The sequence below is a fragment of the Corvus hawaiiensis genome, chromosome 7 (assembly GCF_020740725.1).
Source record: "Corvus hawaiiensis isolate bCorHaw1 chromosome 7, bCorHaw1.pri.cur, whole genome shotgun sequence".
Taxonomy (NCBI): Eukaryota; Metazoa; Chordata; class Aves; order Passeriformes; family Corvidae; genus Corvus; species Corvus hawaiiensis.
The window spans coordinates 5382164-5403422 of NC_063219.1; the positions used below are offsets into that span (position 1 = coordinate 5382164).

At 36.0% G+C, this 21259-nt stretch overlaps 1 protein-coding gene across 4 annotated transcripts in view; it reads left to right on the forward strand.

The window, feature by feature from the left end:
- The window catches only part of NCKAP1 (NCK associated protein 1), a 62166-nt gene that overhangs the window by 16561 nt on the left and 24346 nt on the right, over window positions 1-21259 (forward strand). For 2 of the 4 annotated variants that reach the window (XM_048308619.1, XM_048308621.1), the window contains 18 exons: window positions 5346-5438; window positions 5634-5690; window positions 6669-6811; window positions 6899-6989; window positions 9059-9196; window positions 9836-9884; window positions 10359-10515; window positions 11104-11160; window positions 11688-11784; window positions 12029-12135; window positions 13183-13315; window positions 14583-14664; window positions 15070-15128; window positions 15689-15834; window positions 17112-17244; window positions 18914-19033; window positions 19291-19430; window positions 20608-20739. In XM_048308619.1, coding sequence (XP_048164576.1) covers window positions 5346-5438; window positions 5634-5690; window positions 6669-6811; window positions 6899-6989; window positions 9059-9196; window positions 9836-9884; window positions 10359-10515; window positions 11104-11160; window positions 11688-11784; window positions 12029-12135; window positions 13183-13315; window positions 14583-14664; window positions 15070-15128; window positions 15689-15834; window positions 17112-17244; window positions 18914-19033; window positions 19291-19430; window positions 20608-20739 — 1934 coding nt within the window. The remainder of the gene's footprint in view (window positions 1-5345; window positions 5439-5633; window positions 5691-6668; window positions 6812-6898; window positions 6990-9058; window positions 9197-9835; window positions 9885-10358; window positions 10516-11103; window positions 11161-11687; window positions 11785-12028; window positions 12136-13182; window positions 13316-14582; window positions 14665-15069; window positions 15129-15688; window positions 15835-17111; window positions 17245-18913; window positions 19034-19290; window positions 19431-20607; window positions 20740-21259) is intronic. The other 2 variants (XM_048308620.1, XM_048308623.1) reach the window with 1 other exon arrangement.

Below are 21259 nucleotides of genomic sequence, written 5' to 3' on the forward strand. Positions count from 1 at the left end.
CCACCGTAAAACTTAACTGGCCTTCTGACCGTGAGGACAAAACCTTTTCCAAGTAAGGGGGTGCCATGCACGGCTTCTTGTTCAGCTCTGTTCCTGCTCAGGGAGCTTATAGTGGTAAAGGACCACAAAAGAGATAAATTTTCCAGAAGTCACTGAGGCAGCAGTTCAGGTTATCTGTGTTTCCCCTGCATGAGTGAAGTCAGATGATAAGCAACTATTCTCTGTTCGGCTTTGTATGAACAGTTAAGATGTCTTATGCTTGAGAACAGAATATACTAATGATAGTTTATTTCACAAGAAACTGCAAAATATCTACAAATAATAAAATTTTATCTACATTTTTACTAAAAAGTCATTCAGAATTGAAATTGCTCAGCTAATGCCTTGCTCTGATACAACCATACTTACTGTTCTGGTTTTGTATGCAGTAGCATGTCTGATGTCTTCAGTTGTTACAGGTAGAAGACTGACTTAAAATGACATATCCTATATAATAGAATATAGTATATAAAGTTTTTCAGTCTAACAGTCATTTGTGAGTGAGCATTTTTTTCATAGCAACTCCAAGAGGTCATGTGAAATCCTGAAATATCTTCAAAATGTTTCACCAAACAGAATTCTCATACTATAACATATTTTTTCAAAATAGTAAGTACTGTCAGCTACAAAGTTTATATACATGGTTTAACCTTTGACTGGGCCTGAATTTGAGATAGAATAGCATCCAAATGTTGTATTTTTTAATCATTATTTGTAATAAATCATTGTAGTACGCTGCTGTAAGTCATGTAAGTCCATACAAGTCACTTGCCAAGGTAAATAAATCTTGCTCCCTTGTTGCTTTATAGTGTCTGCAGTACCTGCAGAGGAGTGACTGTGTGTAACATTTTACCCTCTGCTTTATCCACTAAAACTCTCTTTGTTTTAATGATTGACAATTTAAGAGCTTGGCCCTTAAAAAACAAGAAAGCAAACAAAAAAACCCCACTGAGATGGCATTCAAAAAATAGTATGAATTGTAAAAAATTTGCAAAAGTTGTAAATGAAGTTGAGAAAATGGGGAAACTGTTTCTTATGGCTGAGAGGCGGATGAGTTTTTAAAGAGAAGCCTCCCTGCTCCAGTTGTCTGCCATTATTAATTCTCTGGGAATGGTAACAGTTATGGAGCACCACGGGTGGCTATTTCCTTTTCCAAACAGTTACCTTAGTGCTAGAAACTTGAAAACAAACTAAAATAGATCTTGTGGTAGACATACATTCGTTAGTAAACACTTTAAATATTCTATTTTATCTTTTTATATGCAGCACAGTACTTCAGAAACTGTTTTAACTGGAAATAAGAAAACCAAGGACATATCCATAATTCTAGAGTTAATTTACAGAATTTAAAACTAATTTTCTTCATTTTCTTAGTTGCTTCTATCTTTCCCTGCTGTTCTGCTATGGATTTTGTAGACACAAAACATTGTTCAAATTAATTGTTTCAGATGTTCTTCTAAAGACTCTATAGGTGACAAGCATAGTGAGTATAACATGACAGTAAGAATACTGGCAGTGATGATTTACCTCTCTCTCCAGAAATTTAACAGTCAGAATTTATAATACTGCTTTTTTGGGGGCTTATATTCCAGCTGGTAAGATTAAGTTGATGGTATTTTCACTGAGGACGTGGTAATATCTATGGTGTTGGATTGTAGAAAACAAATACAAGTGTTTAATGATCAAACTTGCAGGAAAAATATCACACTGATATAAGAAGCAGAAAACTCCCCTTCCTACTGTCTACTTCTGGATCATGAAATAAGTAATTTTTTCACATACTACTGCTACCAATCAAATAAACATGATAAAAAATTCTAGGACTAGGGGTACCCTTTGTTTTTACACACATAAACCTCTCTGAACAACCTCTTCTAGTTGTCTAATCTTTTTTGCAAGCTGTGGTATTAAACTGGTATTTATTCACGTGATTAGTATGCCAGGGCTGTATCATTTCTCCCTTGTCTGAGCCATTGTGTTCATATAAGCTCTAAGTGAGGCTGTCTTGCACTTTCTGATTTGTTTTATGCTTCTTTTAATGTCCTTTCTCTGTTTACATAATCGACTGTGAAGGATCTTAGGGATTTAATGTAAAGAAGGAAAGGCACAAGTTAAAGATCAGTTCCTTCTCCTGTAGGTAATATATTCACAAAGTGTTAGCTTCACTCTTTGTTATTTATAAATAATATTAAAACATGATCAGAGATGTGGTTTTTTGTTAATAGGCAAAAGAAATAATCTCAGATTAATTATTTGGGAGTTTTTTCGGTCTTGCCATATTACGCTGAAATTTCTACAGGTTTTCACAGGTCTTAAATCTAATTCACCTCATGCAACAAAAATACTGTTGGTATAATTTGTACTTCAAATTCCAAGAATAAATAAACCAATTTACAGCTAACCAGTCTACAAGGCGTAGTCAGCTATAGTAAAAAGAATGATGGTTAAAGAGTTATTTCTTCAGTATATCCTATTTTAGGATATACCTACTTTTGTTGGTTATTGTAAACTTTGAATAATGAATTGCAGGCTAAGGAAAAAAGCAAATACAAATCAAAATAGCACCAGCAACTTCTAACCAGCTGTTAGGAAATTAGTAATGGAAAGTTTTAATGCTGTGGTTGTGCAAAGAGCTACACCCACATTCCTGAATGATAAAAAAGCAAATAAACATCCAAGACACTGCATGCTTGTAAGCTGTTCTTCTAAACATCACTGATCAGGCTGTGCTCTATAAATTGAACTATTGGCCCCATACTGATATAACAGTCAGTTTATATATCATTTTACTTTGATAGTACTATTTTAAGTAAAAGTTTACTGACCCCTTCAACACTCAGCATTCAAAGAATGATCATCTTAACTCTGTAGGAAAGTTTTAGCATCGCTTAAGTATAAATATTTCTGCGAATATAGGTAGCAAGGTAAGAATGCACAGCAGTGATTCCATAATCCTTAGCTGAGTGTGGCAAATACCTCCCTATACTCTGTACAGCTTCACAGAATTTCTGAAAATCTATTATTTCTTTTGCAATCATAATTCCCATCTCCCTGTTTGCCGTATCTCCCCACTTGATGTATTCTGGCTTGAAATTGTGGTGTCCTGCAGGAGTGGACATTCAGTTACTATTTGTTATACCAAAAATAGGTGTGGTGTACAGCAACCTATAATCTTGAGAGTCTTCTTCAGCATTGCACCTTGCTTACTATGAGTTAGGATTGCAGTGGGAAAAACGTTGTTAAGGCGTTATGTGCAGTGGTAATGAGTTTTGGTTTTGTCTTCTCTCTGCACTAGAATTAATCTTATTTCTGGGTCACGCCCTGTCGTCTCTTCCTGAAAATTCTTGAAAGGACTTTTCAGATTCATCTGGTTCACACTTGTATTAGTTGCACAGAAAAAACCCCTATTTCTGCTTAGTCTTCTACAAACTGGCAAGAAATGCTTGAAGCACTAGGGCCAGGGTGCAAAATTAAAACCACACATCTTACCTGAATTTTCATTGCGTAAGAACTGTTGACTGATGAAGCAGTCCTGAAAGTACAAAGCAGGCTTTCCTCTGGAGTGGCTCCAAGTATAGACACAAGCTGGCCTGAAAGTGTACTGGAGCTGCACAGACCTGCTGGAGCTCCGGAGTCTGTGTGTGATGATGCTGGATGCTTTATTTTCTGAGCTCAAGGCAGCTGAAGTTAAAGCTATACACTGGGAAAGGTATAGCTTTAATCTTCATGCTGAGGATCAAAATACTAGTCATGGGATTTGAAAGCAAATTTTTGTACAGCAGCAGATTAAATGGAAATAACCTATTTCCTGGTGCATGAGATTTATCAGGACAAGTTACAAAATAAAACACGTACTTGCACCGCTTTCAATTAAGCCTCAACTGATGGCTATGTGAAAGAGACTTAAATAATGTACAGGCAAGCATTCAAAGCCCAATCCTTGGCAATGGTTTAAGAGTAGGCAGGAGTCTTTTATAATGTAGCCATTCTGATTTGCTCTTAACTGTCTATTCTTGTCTTCCTTGACAATAATGAAAGTCTTATGGCTCAAGGCTTCTAAAAAATTATCATCACCTCTAAAAATTCAGAGGAAAGAAGCGAAACTTATTTTATATATGATACCTCGTTGTGGTCCAGGCACTTTGTTTTAGGAATTTAGAGGAATTTTGATGGTTTACATAAAACAGAGAATACAGAGCACAGCTTTATAAATGAGTGAGCTGAAGAAGCATACTCAGTTCTAACCTCTCATGAAAGTAAGCTAATTGATTTGAAGCAATTTTTAAATCTTTCTTATAATTGATTGCTCTTGTTGAGAAAAATATATTATTTAACTTGATCATCTTTAATTTAAAATCGTGCAGATTTTTGGAGGGCACTTTTTCCTATTGTGACTGCTTTAACTCATTTAAATTCCTGTATCAGGAAGGAGACGTAATTTGTAGCTGGATATTGCAAGTTAAATATCTTGCAGTGCTGTGAGACTGTCATACATAGATAAACAGAATGGCTGTTCACTAACAGCTGCTGTTTTGTGTTCTTAATTGTCTAAGTGATCAATCTGGTTCCTTCAGAAAATCTTTAAAAATAAATGATATTTCATTTTCTGTTTAAAATATTAAGAAAAAAGAAATCCATGTTAACTATTTTACCTTTGTATTCATGTTTGCCTCTTCCATTTTATCCACCAGTGTCTAATGCTAGTGTTTTGCTTCTTTTATGTTTCTTTCTTTTGTCGCTTTTGTTTGAATGTATTATTGTGTTTATATGGAACTGGTCAAAGAACCGTTACTGTATTTTATGTTTGTATCTACATTTTATTTTGCATGCTTAACGTGGCTTTGCCTGGATATTCTTTTTGGTAAGTTCAGAATTTAAAAGCATAATGTTTTTCTGTAGTAAAGTTTGTAACCTGCCACATTATGTTCTTCCACCTCAAGTAACATAATTATTTTGGTTTTGGCATACTGGTTTGTGCTCATGTACTGTTCTGCTTTTGCAAATCATACATATGGTAACACTTTTCCTAACTACCATTTTCATCTCTAGCTGAGCTAAACAATATGACTCTGGTACTAACGTGTACTAATGTAACTTTTATCTTCAAAATGTGGTTGGCAGCTGTTAAAATGATCAGTGCTGAGTACTCTGTGTGTATTTGAGGCACACAGACCTCAGTCTTAGAAAACTGTGTTACAGCTTCTTTGCATAGCCTGGTGGTTACTCTGCGCTTCACAGGTATTACTTTTCAGCAGTCTTCTCAAGATCTTCTAAGAACAGTGTGCATGTTTGTGTTTCTCTTTTAGCAACAGCTTGCTCAGCTCCAGAAAGAAAAATCAGAGATTTTGAAGAACCTGGCATTATACTACTTCACGTTCGTTGATGTTATGGAATTTAAGGTAAGCTATTACAAATGTGTAAGTTGTTCTGTCACATTAGGTTTCTGTAATTTTATTAATGAAATAACACTATATAATGAAATAGCTGAACTTGCAGCTTTGTTCTTCAAGTTAAAAAAAATGAAGCTCCATCACTAATCGTAGTAATGTGATTTAATATCTTGTTAAACTGAAGTTATTCCTTTGTTTTTCAAGGACCATGTCTGTGAGCTGCTGAACACTATTGATGTTTGCCAAGTCTTCTTTGATATTGTAAGTTTCTAGGTTTAAATTTTCAAAAATGTTTCTATTCGGAGTCCTGTGGGAAGAAGGACTTGCTTTTCTTAGTCCAAGAAACATCACGTCTCTAGTAATAAATGCAAGAGAAATAAAAACAATGTAGGGTTCAGATTTCTAACTTTTATAATAGAGAGACAGACTTTTCTCAGTACGCTTCTTACAGACAGTAGTAGCAGTATTGTTACGAGACATAAAAATTTTCCAGTAATTTTTGATTTATTGTATCTGCAAGTTAATTCCCAGTCATCTGTATGCTTATGCCTTGTGAGACTCACAAGACAAGAATATTACTGGTGTCCACCTAAGCTATGTGAGGAGGTCACTTTTGGGGTTGACTAAAGCAACTACAAAAGCATCTGAAAGTCTTATATTTAAACCCACCCTGACCCTCCTCCCCCCCCAAAAAAAAACCATAGAAAAAAACCCCCTAAAACCCTAAAAGAAAACCTCCAACACCTTTTCCTGTTGGTTTCAACTTTCTTAATGTTCATAATGTCATCTTGTAAGTTTTTGTCATTATTCTAAATTTGCTCGACTAGATTCATAATATGAAAAAGGAACAGGTATGTGTTCTGTGAAATGATGTTACAAGGCCAGTGGGATATGTGCTAGTCTTTTACATTAGGATCTTACTAAAATACAGTTCATAGGCACGGCACCGCTGACTGCTTAGTGACAAGAAAAGTTTTCTTATCTGTCAGGTAATGTGTAACACTTAGGCCTGGAAGGATTTAATTGGATCCTTTGCTTTCATGAGTACAAACAGTTCTGGGAATCTGAATGAATAAATTAAGGTTATACAAAGTCATGTGCAACCAGAACAAGAACTTTGTTCAAAAGACAGCCCATTGTATTTAAAAAATTCTGAAAGTTGATGGAAGTGTAAGGTAAAATGTTATATGCTTGTTTCTAAAAGTTTTAGAATGATAATGTACTGGTTTTCATTTCTAGACTGTAAACTTTGATTTAACAAAGAACTACCTAGATTTGATTATAACCTACACCACTCTAATGATACTGCTGTCCCGAATTGAAGAAAGGAAGGCTATCATTGGATTGTATAACTATGCCCATGAAATGACACATGGAGCAAGGTAAAAAAAATTATTGTATAAAAGATGGGTATAATGTTAATGATAGTAACAGCTACACCTAAGTGAATTGTTTGGTTTTGCTTTTAGTGACAGAGAATATCCACGCCTTGGCCAGATGATTGTGGATTATGAAAATCCTTTAAAGAAAATGATGGAGGAATTTGTACCTCACAGTAAAGTATGTAACTACTTTTCACAGGCATGCAGTAACCTTAATTGGGAGAAACAGAGATAAAAAGTAAATGGAGTTTGTTCTGTCGAAGGCCATTTGTTATAAAATTTACATGAGATTTCTGCTTACATTGAACATCTAGGGCTGGGGATTGATACCCTATTTAAAAGCAGAACCTGCAGAAATACAGGAATGATAAGACCCATTTGGAAGGTGCCATTTTATTCACTAAGGATTAGAAATTAATTAAAAATCAGTTGTAGATCATCTGAGAATAGCTACTTCTGTGTTTTGTGTAGGCTTGTAGCTTGAAATTAAAGAGATTCACAGTGTTTCTGTGAAGTTGGTTGTTTTGTTAGATTGCCGTCCTAGATGAATATGATTTTCTATTTTGTAACCCGAGGGGTTTTGCTTTGTATTGTCCTTAAACTGGGAACCCTGGAGATAACCACTGCCTCTTTAACAGTAGCTCCTGTACTCAAGCTGCTGAGTTGCCTTCACTGAGTTAAAGGAGCTCAATTCCTTTAGTCCATTCTGTACAGATGTTTCTAAGTTTCTGTTCTTACATGGTTGTGTTGCAGTTCTGTGATGTTTTATCTAGGCTGTATTTTCATGTAAGAATACCTTGGAAAAGCTTCAGAAGCCTCGCCAAAGTCAATGTAGATCCTGTTTTATCGCTTCCCATTTGTTCACTAGATTTGCTATCCTGTCAAAGGAAACTAGATTTCTCTGATCAGGACTGACCAACTATTATAAAGATGTTACTTTCTAGGTGCTTGCAAATTAATTGCCTAACAATTACAACTTACTTTGGAATCTTTGGCAGGAGCTTAAGTTAAATTCTAAGTTATTACCTAAAGTTTTTAAGGTTTGCGTTTTTCTTTACCTGTTTTGAAGTTTAGGTACTGGTTGTGTTTTACTTCTCTAGTTTTCTTGAGATTTTTTGCTATTTCCTTAAATCTTTTAGGATTGTCAGTAGAAGTTCAGGGTTTTCCAGCTACTTTGCTAAGTGCTCTGAAGTGCAATAGTTTCCAATACTTCAAATTTGTCTGTAATCTTATTGTTGTTACACTTTCCTCTCCATGATTCCTGTCTTGATATGACTTACTTAGCTAAGGATCCCATCTACAAGTAATATTTCCAAGTAATATTACAAGTAATATTACATTTACAAGTAACAACATCTACAAGTAATATTTACAAGTAATAACATTTTAGCAAAGATGCTTTACTTCTCAGTATTATCTTTATTTATGCTCTTGTATTTAATAGTGGATCAGTCCTTTTCATTGAAACATTTGTGAAAATGCCTTTCAGTCTGATTTTTGCTCTTATGCTTATTTTGTGCTAGAAGTATAAATTGAGGTCAGGGATCTCTTCAGGTGCCATATTGCACTCTCATGGAAATGCACACTTTTAAGTTGTCGTCCCACTGCTTTGCAGCAAACCTGACAGTTGTTTAGTCCTTTACATTAGCTTCGGCAGATGACTTTGGTCTTTTTGCGTGAGTGACTTCTTCTCTCGCAGTGCTCAGATCTGTCTCCCTGAGGATTCTTACAAGCACCAGTATTGGTACAAAAGTCAGGGAAAAGACTTTGGATACACTTGCCTGGATAAGCTTAATTTGCTACAAAGATGTTCCTGCAGACAATATCTGGTCAAAACAATTATAGTTTGCTACCAAAGAGGGAAGAACGTACTAAAGGAAGTGGCAGGGAAGGGAGTAACACAACAATTGGAATACTTGAATAAATAATGAACAACTTCCAGTTGTATGTGAGAGGGCTTTTGTGCCTTATTGGTTTTTTTCCATGTCCTCTAATTCTGAATTCAGGATTTTGTAACTCTAGCTAAAAATAGAAATCAAACTCTCTTGTTTCTTTGCATCTTTCCTCTAGCCTGGAGTAGTCTTTTATATGTTAAATAAACTAGATGCAATGGGGTTTAACCTCAGGTTTAATTTCAGAACTACTTCACTAAAATGTTTTGATGACTGTTAGTAATAATGCTGAGGAAACAGCTCTACTGATGAAATAGTACTAACCATTCAAACTAACCATTAGACTGCTTTCTAGTCCCTTTCAGATGCTCTGATTTCACTCCAGATGGTGTATCCTCGACGAAATCTCTCAGCTGACCAGTGGAGAAATGCACAACTACTGAGCCTCATCAGTGCCCCCAGTACAATGCTTAATCCTGCACAGTCTGACACAGTATGGTCTTTTAATTTATATTATATGATAGAGTTAAGTAAGGTTTTCTGTAAAATAGTTGCCTGTTGAATTACCTCTATGTGACTTTTAATCAGAGAAGTAAATAGGCTGATTAGTTTCTTCTGTTACGTTAACTTGTGCCTTCAGTTTCAGTATTTGTTGACCAAAAGATGAAGGGAAGCAATGTTGACTTCTGCAGCCGTAGAGGGAAGGAATCCTGTGTATCCTCTCAGGTGTTTGTGATCCAGGAGACTGGAAATCAGAACTGGTCCTTCCTTTAAAATTTTTGTTTGCTCTTGCTGCCTCAGTTGTGATATGAATGGTTATCTTTCTGAAAAAAATTGAAGCTTTAACGGCTGTCAAGTTATGATTAGTATCCATCAAAAGCTTTTAGTTCTTAAATATTGTTAAATACAATGTTTATTGAAAATAAATATTTGTCAAAATTTGTTCAAGGTGGTGGAGGGTATGGAAACTCACATAATATTTTAACCCTCAGTTTCTGAAGTGCTGAAACACTGAATCGCTGTTAGCGGTCAGCAGCCTTCTATGATTCATCAGCATTTAAGGCTTTGTTTGTCCTTTTTTGCTAAAAAGTACTTATAATTAGTGTGCTACAAATTACTGGTTTTTTAACAGATGCCGTGTGAATACCTATCTCTGGATGCAATGGAAAAATGGATCATTTGTGAGTAAAATATTCTGAAACGGCTCATGGTTGTATTAAAAAATCGGTTAACATTTAAAAGACTACTTGCTTTCTGTACTGTACGATACCTGTTGTATTCAAATAAGATTCTGGAGGACTTGATTAAATCTCATTTGTACATACATGCAGTGAAGCTAGAATTCAGCGCATGCTGCTGGAATAGAGTTTGTCATCAGTATGTTCCAGACTTTGACTGGAAGTGAGGGCTTTAGTTATTCTGATGAAAATAGTCAAGTACTATCAGCATGAAGTAATTAATTTTACAAAAATATTGCAAAAATACCTCCATTAGAAATAGGGAGGTATTTTTTATGTATTAGAAAATGTTATTCATTAAAGAGTTTATTAATGATCTATGCAAACTATTTAAGACAAAATACATAATAATCTCACTGTTCTCTTACTGTCTTTGTGCATCTGGTTTGTGACATACATCAATGTGAACTTCTGAAGTTGGATTTATTTTGTGCCATGGAATCCTAAATAGTGATGCTACAGCTTTGAATCTTTGGAAACTTGCACTTCAAAGCAGCTCTTGCTTGGCTCTGTTTCGAGACGAAGTGTTCCATATTCACAAAGCTGCAGAAGATTTGTTTGTAAACATAAGAGGGTAAGCTTTTGTTCTCCTTTCAGAATCTCTACTAAAAACACCCTATTTCTTGAAGAACTGTTTCAAACAGGTTACTTCTGCTTCACACAAGTTCTGCTTAAGTACACAAAGATTTTTTTTTTCCCCCTTGGTATCTTGACTGTTTCTTTAATGCATAAATTTTAGGGACCTGATTTCATAACCACCACACCTTTTTTTATCTCAGTACTGAAAGCCTGGCGAATCAGTCTCTAAAATGGCAAGTCTCTAGGATTAATGATCTCACCCACAAATCTGAGGGGAAATTATGTTACGAATCTAGAGTTTGCTTGAGAAATTGCATCTTGCTGCCACTGTTTCTGCAGTACATTATATGAAAACTCAGAAACAAAGCTGAGACCTCTACCAGCAAACACCAGGAGCCCTTTGGTAGAAAGTATTTTTGCCTTGGATATCCAGTTTTGGCATTTCGCTCTGCTCAGGAGCTGATGTGAGTTTTCTGCTGTACCCTGCTTGCGATTACATTGTAGCTCCTCTTAAGTCCCACTCAGCTCTTGCTAAAATGTGCTACTGATTCTTATACCGTATCTGATTGGTTTTTACTTGTAGCTACAACAAGCGTATTAACGACATCAGAGAGTGCAAAGAAGCTGCTGTTTCACATGCGTAAGTGTCTTAAAAAATTTTTCTGACAGATTTTAGTATTGGTTTTCTTAAAACAAACTTATAAAGATTGTACAAACAGAATTTGTGAAATGCTGAATTAGTAATGCATTTTCAAATGAGATCATGTACTGATTGTTCTTTTAAATCTGGATTTGCTTAATGTCATTACCAATTGAACTTCCCAAGTTTTAGATTATTTTTCAAATTATCAGGATGGAATCATTTAGTTTATTCTTTAGTTACGTTTTGTCTGGTTACCAAATGTGAATGCAGATTAAATAGAAATGTTTTAATGTAGTCAAATGCGTATCACAGAGAGGGGGCAGAGAACTTGGGGTTTAAATTTAATGATACTTCAAGAATATACGGTGTTGGTGATGAGGATGCCAATTTTTTGAACCACATTCTTCAAAATTATGAACTTTTGAAGTTGGTATAATAATCTGCCTACGCTTGATCTTAAATGCTTTTGAAAATCAAATGTTCTGTGGCTAGCATAGTGGATAATGTATGTTCTTTTGATGCAGCGGTTCAATGCATAGAGAGAGACGCAAGTTTTTACGTTCTGCACTCAAAGAACTGGCCACTGTCTTGTCTGATCAGCCAGGCCTGTTGGGGCCCAAGGTAATGATGGCTCTTATGGTTTGCATTTGTGCAATCTTCCAGTGTGTTTCTCAATGGTAAATCCAATATTTATTTTCTTTGGGGGGAAAAGACCCCTCACTTCACTCTGACAAAACCTACTTAATTTTTTAAATTCTTGGGTTTTAGAGAAGTTGAGAGATTAGAGACTAGTTGCCTCTTGAGTGCATAAACTATCCAGCTGCTGTATATATTGATAAGTTTGTGAACAACTTTTGTTTTTCAGGCACTTTTTGTATTTATGGCATTATCCTTTGCTCGTGATGAAATTATTTGGCTTCTTCGTCATGCAGATAATATGCCAAAGAAGAGCGCAGATGATTTCATAGATAAGTATGTTCATTTTTAATGCAATACCTTCAGTACTAGAATTTCACAGACAAAATAAATTTGAAGGCAATGGAATCTCAGGAAAGGTTGGCTGTATGGAGCAGTTAGGAATGTTCAGAAAATTTTTACTTGGGAGTATTAAGTGTCCCATCAAAACAGAAAACTGGAAATACTGTCCTAGAAATTGGAGCACATCAGTGAAAATTCATTTATAAAATAAAAATATTCTATTTAAGTTTTGGTTTTTTAACTTTGAATAGGCAAAAATAAAGCTTTTTTGTGTTGCATTGATCAAATCAATGAAGGAGGCAAGAAAACTTTCAAAAAGCTTTATTTGTTGATTTGTAGAATGTCTCTTATAGCAGAACTGTCTTTTAAATCAGCTAAGCTTTATTTATGTAATATGGCGTTAGTTCACCCTAAACAGATGGTAAAAATGAGAAATATGATTACGAGATCTTACAAGTGTGGTTAGGCAGGAGACTTCTCAAGATTATTGAACACAAGGTTGAACTGAAAGACTGCAGGAATTTAAACAAGTAACAATCACAAGGCCATTTATAGAGCTGGAGTGGGAAAATCTTGGGTTCTCTTCGCTGGACTTAGGTGCTAAGGAAAGATGGAGGTTCCAGAGCCTTTCTGAAACCATCTTAACCATCCTCATGGCTTGAAAAAAAACCAGAAAAGCCATTATTAAACTTGTATTTTTCAGGTTTTACCACTTTTTGAGAAACAAATTTTTTTCAAGTTGAGATTTACAGAAGGACTTCGTATTCAAAAAAAGAACTGAATATTTATACAAACCTTTGAGGACTACTATGATGGTATCCTGCTAACTTAGTCGCTGTTGAGTGGATTTTGTCTTGCAGAGAAAATTACCTATGTGAGCTCCTTTTACAACATCAACAAATATTTTCATACCGAAATTACCTATTGGTAATTGTTTTAAAAGCAAGGTGTAGGAGGAAATCCCCTTGAAAAGCATCCCACTGATAGAAATTTTAATAATTTGAGTGATACTTGTAAGATTTTTCTTGTCTTTTTGCCTAGGCACATAGCTGAGCTAATATTCTACATGGAGGAGCTCAGGGCACATGTGCGAAAATACGGACCAGTGATGCAGAGATACTATGTACAGTATCTCTCTGGCTTTGATGCAGTGGTCTTAAATGAGCTCGTGCAGGTATGGCAACATCATGGTTCTGGGTTCTCAAATGCAAATTTTAACAAGGGCTTTTTGTCCAAAATGACTTCATGAAAGGCATCCCAGTTTGTGGATTTTGATGAACTTTATGGAATAAGACAAATTAACTTGTTCTTTAATTCTGGGATTTAGAGTTGTACTTTCGGTTTGTATATAGAATCACAGAATATCCCAGTTGGAAGGAACCCACAAGGCTCATTGAAGTCCAGTTCCTAGCCCTGCACAGGACACAGTTTTCCAACAATCCCCCCCGTGCCTGAAAGCATTGTCCAAATGATCCTTGAGCTCTGGCAGTATTTGGGCTCTGACCCAAGCCCCAGGAATCCTGCTCAGTGCCTGACCACCCTCTGGGGGAGGAAACTTTTCCTAAGATCCAACCTAAACCTCCCCTGACACAGCTTCATACCATTATGAGTGGTATGAATTTATATACTTCAGTATTCATATAGGAATATTATGAAGCACTGTTATATTTAGAGACAGTGAAACAGGTACTGTCACTGAAGGACTTGTGTAGAAACCTTTTCTTATTTAGACCAACCAAGAAATGATAAACTTTAAGTGCTTTGGTTGTATTCCCTAGTGACCCCACTAGATGGAGCCCAAACTGAAATGAGGGGAAAAAATGGACGTGAATTTTAGTTGTCATTAATTCATAATAGCTATCAAGCACCAGATTATACAAGTGATAGAGTGGTAATTTAGATTTTTTCAGCCTTTAGGTTTCAATGTCAGTTATTGCTGGAATTATGAGAAACTTCTGTGTTGCATTATTTAACAGAAATGTGATCCTATTAGTGGCTAAAACTAAAATGATTTTTGTTGGATTTTGTAAAATTTGAATGTTTAGTAAAAAATTTTCGAATTTTTTGTAAAAAAAAAATTGAGAGAGGAATTTTTTGGAGGCAAAGTGATGCTGACATGGGCTCCATTATATCCTGCCATGGCCAGGTTTTCTTTGCAGACAGGACAGAAAATGTAGCATGGCTACATTTACTGAAAGATTTTCTCATGTTGAGCTGATGTTGCTTTAGAAGCAATCTTTTCTAGGTATTTGTCATCAACCAATGAATTAAAACATGAAAACTACTAAATAGCACTATTTGAAATATTCCATTGATTGAATTATTTTGTGTAGGTTTTTGAACATTTCAGAGTATAGCTGATGAACGGGGCATGGGTACTGACATTGTTTCGTAAACCAAGTTTAAAGTAATAATAATAATAATAACAGCATTTATTTTAGAATCTTTCAGTGTGCCCAGAAGATGAATCAATCATCATGTCCTCTTTTGTAAACACAATGACTTCATTAAGTGTGAAACAAGGTAAGTTTAAATGATCTTGGAAAATTGGTAACAGACTGGCAGATTCCTCTGAAAAGCTTCATCACTTTTGTTTCCTGTAATCAGTAGAAGCAGATAAAGTGCATTTGTTCCTTTGTTTCTCTTTCATTTTTATATTTGCTTCTTGTGGTGTGTCCCTTTTCCAAAGAATGCTATTGGGTAGTAATCCTACCTTTTAATATAGAAAACATTACACATATTTTCATCTAGGTATTTTAATTTCTTTTGCTGTAACTGCACTGGATCAAAATTCTTGGGTAAAAACATGAGGTTCATTACCCATATCATTCTTTACTACTTTGGGGTTTTTAGAAGGTCTGATATAGTATATCTGAATTTGTAATTGTTTTCTAAGGGTTTTCTGTTCTATATTTTTCCCTGATGCAGTTGAAGATGGAGAGGTATTTGACTTCAGAGGAATGAGATTAGATTGGTTTAGATTGCAGGTAAGAATTGATAAATATGCATGACACTTCACTGACTTAAAACCAAAATATTTCATAGATTACTACTGTTCTAGATTATTGTCACACTGCAAGTGGGTGACAGGCTATCTTAAAATAACCTACTCTTAAACAAATACTTTAACAGATAATTTGCTATGTCTTCATATAGCTTCATCTGCTTTGGGCACTTTTTGCAAATCATCCCTTGGAGGTGTTTATAACAGTTCAGAAATAGAATGTGTTGAGGCTGAGCCATTTGGTGGGTGTGCAGAGTGTGATTCAGCCTGCCTATGCTGGTAAAGGAGTGCTTACAAGTTTGTGTTTTGTCAATACATTTGTTCTGCAGTTTATCTGTGAATTAGTGTTGTATTCAACGGATATTTAGAGACTTCACTGAAAGGCAGTTTGCTTTTTTTAAGCTGTAGTGGAAAGAGAAGGATACCTACATGGTCTTTAAATACTGCGCAAGCAGTATTTAACATTGGTATTGAGCAATAGCAATGGAATTTGCAAAAAAGCAGCTGCAGATATAACATATAAATTGTGTTGTGTCTTTCCAGGCCTACACCAGTGTTTCTAAAGCTTCACTTGGTCTTGCGGACCATAGAGAACTAGGAAAAATGATGAACACAATTATTTTCCACACAAAAATGGTAGATTCTTTGGTGGAGATGTTGGTTGAAACCTCAGATCTTTCTATCTTTTGGTATGCTACTAACCTGACGGTACAATTTTTTTATTACTTACTGTTTGGTTTGTCCTTGCAAGTGTAGTTTTTAAATAGCACGCTTCATAGTGTCTTGGGGATGGTCGATTATCCCATACCATTTTTGAGGATTTTGATCTGTTTTGTTGTGTTTGTGCCTAGGATGGCTGCTGTCTGTGCCCCAGCCCCCATCCTCCCTGGTATGGGATAAGGGATGGAATATCTTGGGGATGGTTTATTATCCAATACCATTTTTGGGGGTTTGATCTGTTTTGTTTTGATTTGTGCCCAGGGGTGGCAGCTGTCCCCGCCCCACCCCCATCCTCCCTGGTTCCGGGGCTATGGCGATGTTTGGGAGCCAAGACGCAGTTCCCAGAGGGAGTTGGTGGCGGGGCGAGCGGCAGCCCCTTTCTTCCGGCGCAGGCGGTTCGACTGGACACATGCAGCCGGTATCTCGGACCAGGGGTCCTGCTGTTTCTGTGGGTTTTGCCTGCTGCTTTTTTGGTTTTGGAGTTTTTTTTGTTTGTTTGCTTTGTTTTGTTTGTGGGGTTTTTTTTTTTTTTGGTTTGGTTTGGTTTTTTTTGCTTCGGCACTGTGACTGAGTTTGCCGGCTTGGTTTCTTTTGCTGCTCTGCTGTCGGGAAGCCCAGAGCCAGTGCGTGCCCTGCCAGGATCTAGGAACACCCTCATTTTCCTGCCGGGGGGCTGCCCCCCCCTGCCCCCAAACACCCTCCGCACAGCTTGGGGAGGATGGAGGGTGGGGCGGGAACAGCAGCCACCCCAGACACAAACAAAACAAAACAGACCAAAATCCCCAAAAATGGTATGGGATAATACACCATCCCCAAGACACGTAGGAAGATAGGCCAGTGGAAGAATCAATAGGAATTTTTGGTTTCTAGAAGAATTAGTTTGAAAAAGGTATTTATGAACATCTGTCAGAGATATTCTCCAAGTAGTCATGTAATTGACCACGAACCATTTTCAGATTCTTCCTTAATACTTTTTTGCAAAAAGTGCAAGTTTTTATAGTGCTTATGTGGTAAATGTCAGAATAAAAATATGATGATGATAATAATAGTGTAAAATAGAAGTCCAAATAAAATGCATGAGAAGTAAATGCAGAAAACAAACGTTATGAAAGCGTGGGGCAATTTTTGGTATAACTACAAATCTGATGCTAATCGCATCTGATTTGTGTGAAATAAACCTTATTTGTAGCAAAAATATATATATTGTATTTAAATGTCTGATTAATAACTGATTAATTCTGTTCAGTTTTTATAGTCGTGCTTTTGAGAAGATGTTTCAGCAGTGTTTGGAGCTTCCCTCTCAATCAAGATACTCAATTGCATTCCCACTGCTTTGTACTCACTTTATGAGCTGTACCCATGAACTCTGCCCTGAAGAGGTAATTTTAAAATTTTAGTTATTTTCGTCTCTTATTCAATGTAGAGTGAACTAGAGCCGAACACTTCAAGAAGGTGTTTGTTATGGCAATTTAAGATTTGAGGGAGGAGAGTGCTAAAAATGTAAAAATGAAAGTAAAACAAGTAGATACTTTGTTACATGACTCTTCATGCATAACTCTCTAAATCCTGTTCTGAAGTGAGAAGGCATTTTGATCTTTGCTTTAAGGAGAGATTATGTTAGATACAAAAATTAGATGGCTTTTCAGGCTTAGATGCTAATAAATTCTATATGCCTATTAAAACTTAGAAGCAACCATTTTCCTGTCAAATGGTTTGTAAACTCATAGTTAGGAGAAGAAAATAGGAAGTTGGGGATTCTGTATGGCTTGTTATAGTTTTCTTCAGTAAGAAAAAAAAAAAAAGTGATACACAGTATAATGCAAGGATTTGCTTTGGTCAGAACTGGGTAATGGAAACTCTGTTGGTTATAGTTAGAAATTGAAAAATACAGTGTTGCTTGAAGAAATGGACCCTTTGTTAAAGGAAGCAGTTTGAATCTGAGGAAATTCTTTCTATTTTTGTTGTAATGGCATAAATCCTTTAGTACATTTCCTGTACGTGCCTTGACTTTGGAATTGGTCTGGGAGTTAACTTGGTCGTATTTATGTAGTGCTCATGCAAATGTGTTTTCCTTCTTAAGAGTGCTCATCTGAAACAATTAGTTGCATAAATTTATTGTAATATACACAATACGGGTTGTGTATATTAAACATACTATTTAACATAACTTATTTAAACATAAACTTCATTGCAATATACATTTATATAGTTATTTTCCTTGTGTGCTTTGCTTTAAATAGCTGCTAATGCTATTTATACTAGACAAGCACTAAAAGGTTTCCAGGAAAGCTTAACCCTTCAGGACAAGAGACATCTTTGAGAACAATTATAGTAACAGTAAAGAATCAGTAGCCAAAGTCCACTGGACACTAGTTACTGTGCATTCAGCTACAGCAAGCACATTTTGTCCCAGCCAGCAGAAATTGAAATTCAGTTTCTGAATTGTATGCCTTGGTAACTATTATCGTATTGGAAAAATAATCTTTGCTGTGCTGTGTATAATGTGTCGTAGTGTGGCTAATAGAAAGTAAACATCAGTGGTGAAAGGAGGATTTCAGCAAGACAGAGACTGTGCTTGTGCAGATCCAGTGACAAAAGAACAGAATCCAGAAATTAATGTAGCAGGGCTTTATCATTGACTTTTTCAGTGGTCTGAAGGACACTGCTTTCTCTGTAGCTTGAGTTGCATGCTCTTTTCCCCCTAGACTTAGTATTGGCACAAATTAATGAAGAGGACATTCACAGAGACCTTGGAGTATTGGACACATTAAAGTAGATTTGCTCCAAAATTAAATATGAAAACCTACTTCTTCAAAATTTTTGGTTTTGCTTCTTTCTACAGAAAATATTTTTAATGGTGACTTTGAAAATTTCATGGTTCAAATTGCTTCCAAAAAGAAAAAAATTAGCCTGGAGTCAAGATTATTGAGGAATAATTAATTTATCATTTTCCATATCCTAGTTACATGATTAGTGAACTGTTCTCTGCAGTGCTGTAAGACCGATGGGAAACTGAAAATTCTGCTTCCTTTTCTCCCTTTTTTACAGCGACATCATATCGGAGATCGTAGTCTTTCCTTGTGTAACATGTTCTTGGATGAAATGGCTAAGCAGGCTCGAAATCTTATCACCGACATTTGCACAGAACAATGTACACTGAGTGATCAGGTGAGTATGGTTGTGTCTATTTTAATTCTCCTTTGAGATTTTCTCCATTCAACTTTCTGGATTTTTATGGTTCTATTTCCTGTTCACATGTTTTCCCTCTGTTTTGGGTAAGCTTTCTGTTCATAAAATTGAAGGTGATTTGAGCAAGAATTTTTAATACTAATATTGTGTCAAAGGAAGAATGAGTTATTTGTGTGGTGAAGTGTGCTAAAAAATTGGATTTTAATTTGGAGGGGCTATTTCTTTTTGTTTACCAGTTGTTGCCAAAACATTGTGCCAAAACCATCAGTCAAGCAGTGAACAAGAAGTCAAAAAAACAGACTGGAAAGAAAGGAGAACCTGAAAGGGAGAAACCAGGAGTAGAAAGCATGAGGAAAAACAGATTGGTTGTGACAAAGTAAGCTGCTTCTTCTGTTCCTTTCACCTTGAATCCTAAGTCAAAATGTGTTTTTACATATTCAGTGCATCTTGCTTAATTTGTTTGAATAAATTTAATTGGCTGTAAGTTCTACAGCTTTGTGGTTTGTGAGCTTATGATGCTTCTGTGGCTTGTATAGAGACTGACTTTTGTTACAAAGGTAATAGGAATGTTTGTCACTTGAATTTATCCCCTTGGCTGTTTCCTGAGCAGAAAGAATCCCTGTGCTGGAGCTAGGCTTCCTGAATAGTCATATTAATTGTGGGCATGTGAGTCCAAGGAGTAGGCGGCATCTTCGATTCTACCTTTAGCACTCTTAAGTACAGGCTGGGCAGGAAGTTCTTGCTGCTGTAAGGCTGATGGCTGACATGGAGTTGTGGCACCAGTGCCTGAATCAAGTGGGGAAGGTTTCCTTGTTAGTGGCTGTAGAAAAACTGAGAGCACCACCAAATCAGTAGCAAAACCAAAAGCAAACCTGGAAGAGGTAAGAGGAAAGGTCAATAAATACAGTTTGGGGTGTAAGAGATTATAGGGTAGGAATGGCTATAAGATAGGTGTAAGGAGAGATCAGAGATCAGGATGGTAGTGTGATAAAAGTATGAAGAGGAAGTAAGCTAAAAAAAGGGAAGTGTTGTGATTGGGGGTGCCTAAATTCACACACTACTGAAGAGGGGCAAGTGGTTTTGCTACAGCTGGAACAACCAAACAGCAGAGAAATGTAAAGATTAGAGAGGTTGATGGAGAAGAACTTAGTTTAAGATTCGTTCCCCCAATATTTTTAGGTTTTTATTACTGCCTACTAGGAAACATTATTTGTATTGTTTAGTTCAGTTAGGGAAAAGTCACTTTAACAGTCTAGTCTTTTTTGGGGGGGGGGGGGGGGGAACATATATGTGTATATATATATCTATCTCTTAAAAAAATAAATCTCATATCACTGTATGCAATGCAGATCAGTATGTAATTGTAGGATGTGTTCTTGGCCAAAATACTGTTTTTTAAATATGCTAGAAAAATGCCTCAAAGCAGAGCATGATAATGAAGGGTTAGACCTGTACCTCCTTTTGAGGCATTATCCATTCAGCATGTGCCTTCCATTATAATATACACTTACGTTATATTAAATATTTTTCTTAATTTCTTGTCTATTCTAAAGCCTGGACAAACTGCATACTGCACTTTCTGAGCTCTGCTTCTCTATCAATTATGTACCAAACATGGTGGTTTGGGAACATACGTTTACCCCAAGAGAATATTTGACATCTCACCTGGAAATCCGCTTTACCAAGTAAGAAATATTGTAGAGTTAGAAGCATTGATACACAAGATAAGCCTTTGCTAGTTTATGTTGGAAATACTGTGTACTTACTACATTAAACTAGGTTTTAAAGGTGGATTGTGAAAACCATGACTAGAATTCCAGCTCAATGATTAAGGTACATATGCAGACATACACAATAGTCAGTTCCTGTTTTAAAACAAAATATATTGAAATCCATATAATCTATTTAACAGCCAGATCCTGCATTCCCAGTCCTGTGTATTTTGTAGGAGCTGGTGATGACTGGTTTTAGGTATTTATGAAGACATGTATTCCCACCATTCTTTTGCACAGTGCTGGGTTGTTTTCAAGTGTTTGAGTCCAGTGCCTTGCTGAAAGGAAGTCTAAAAATCAGAAGGCAAGACCTGACAAAGCCAACTGAGAATATGTGCAATTACTTTTTTTTTTTTTTTTTTTTTTTTTATAAAAAGTGTTGATGCTTGATGTTGCTGTCTGTTCTTACCTTGATCTTCTCATAATTTTTTAC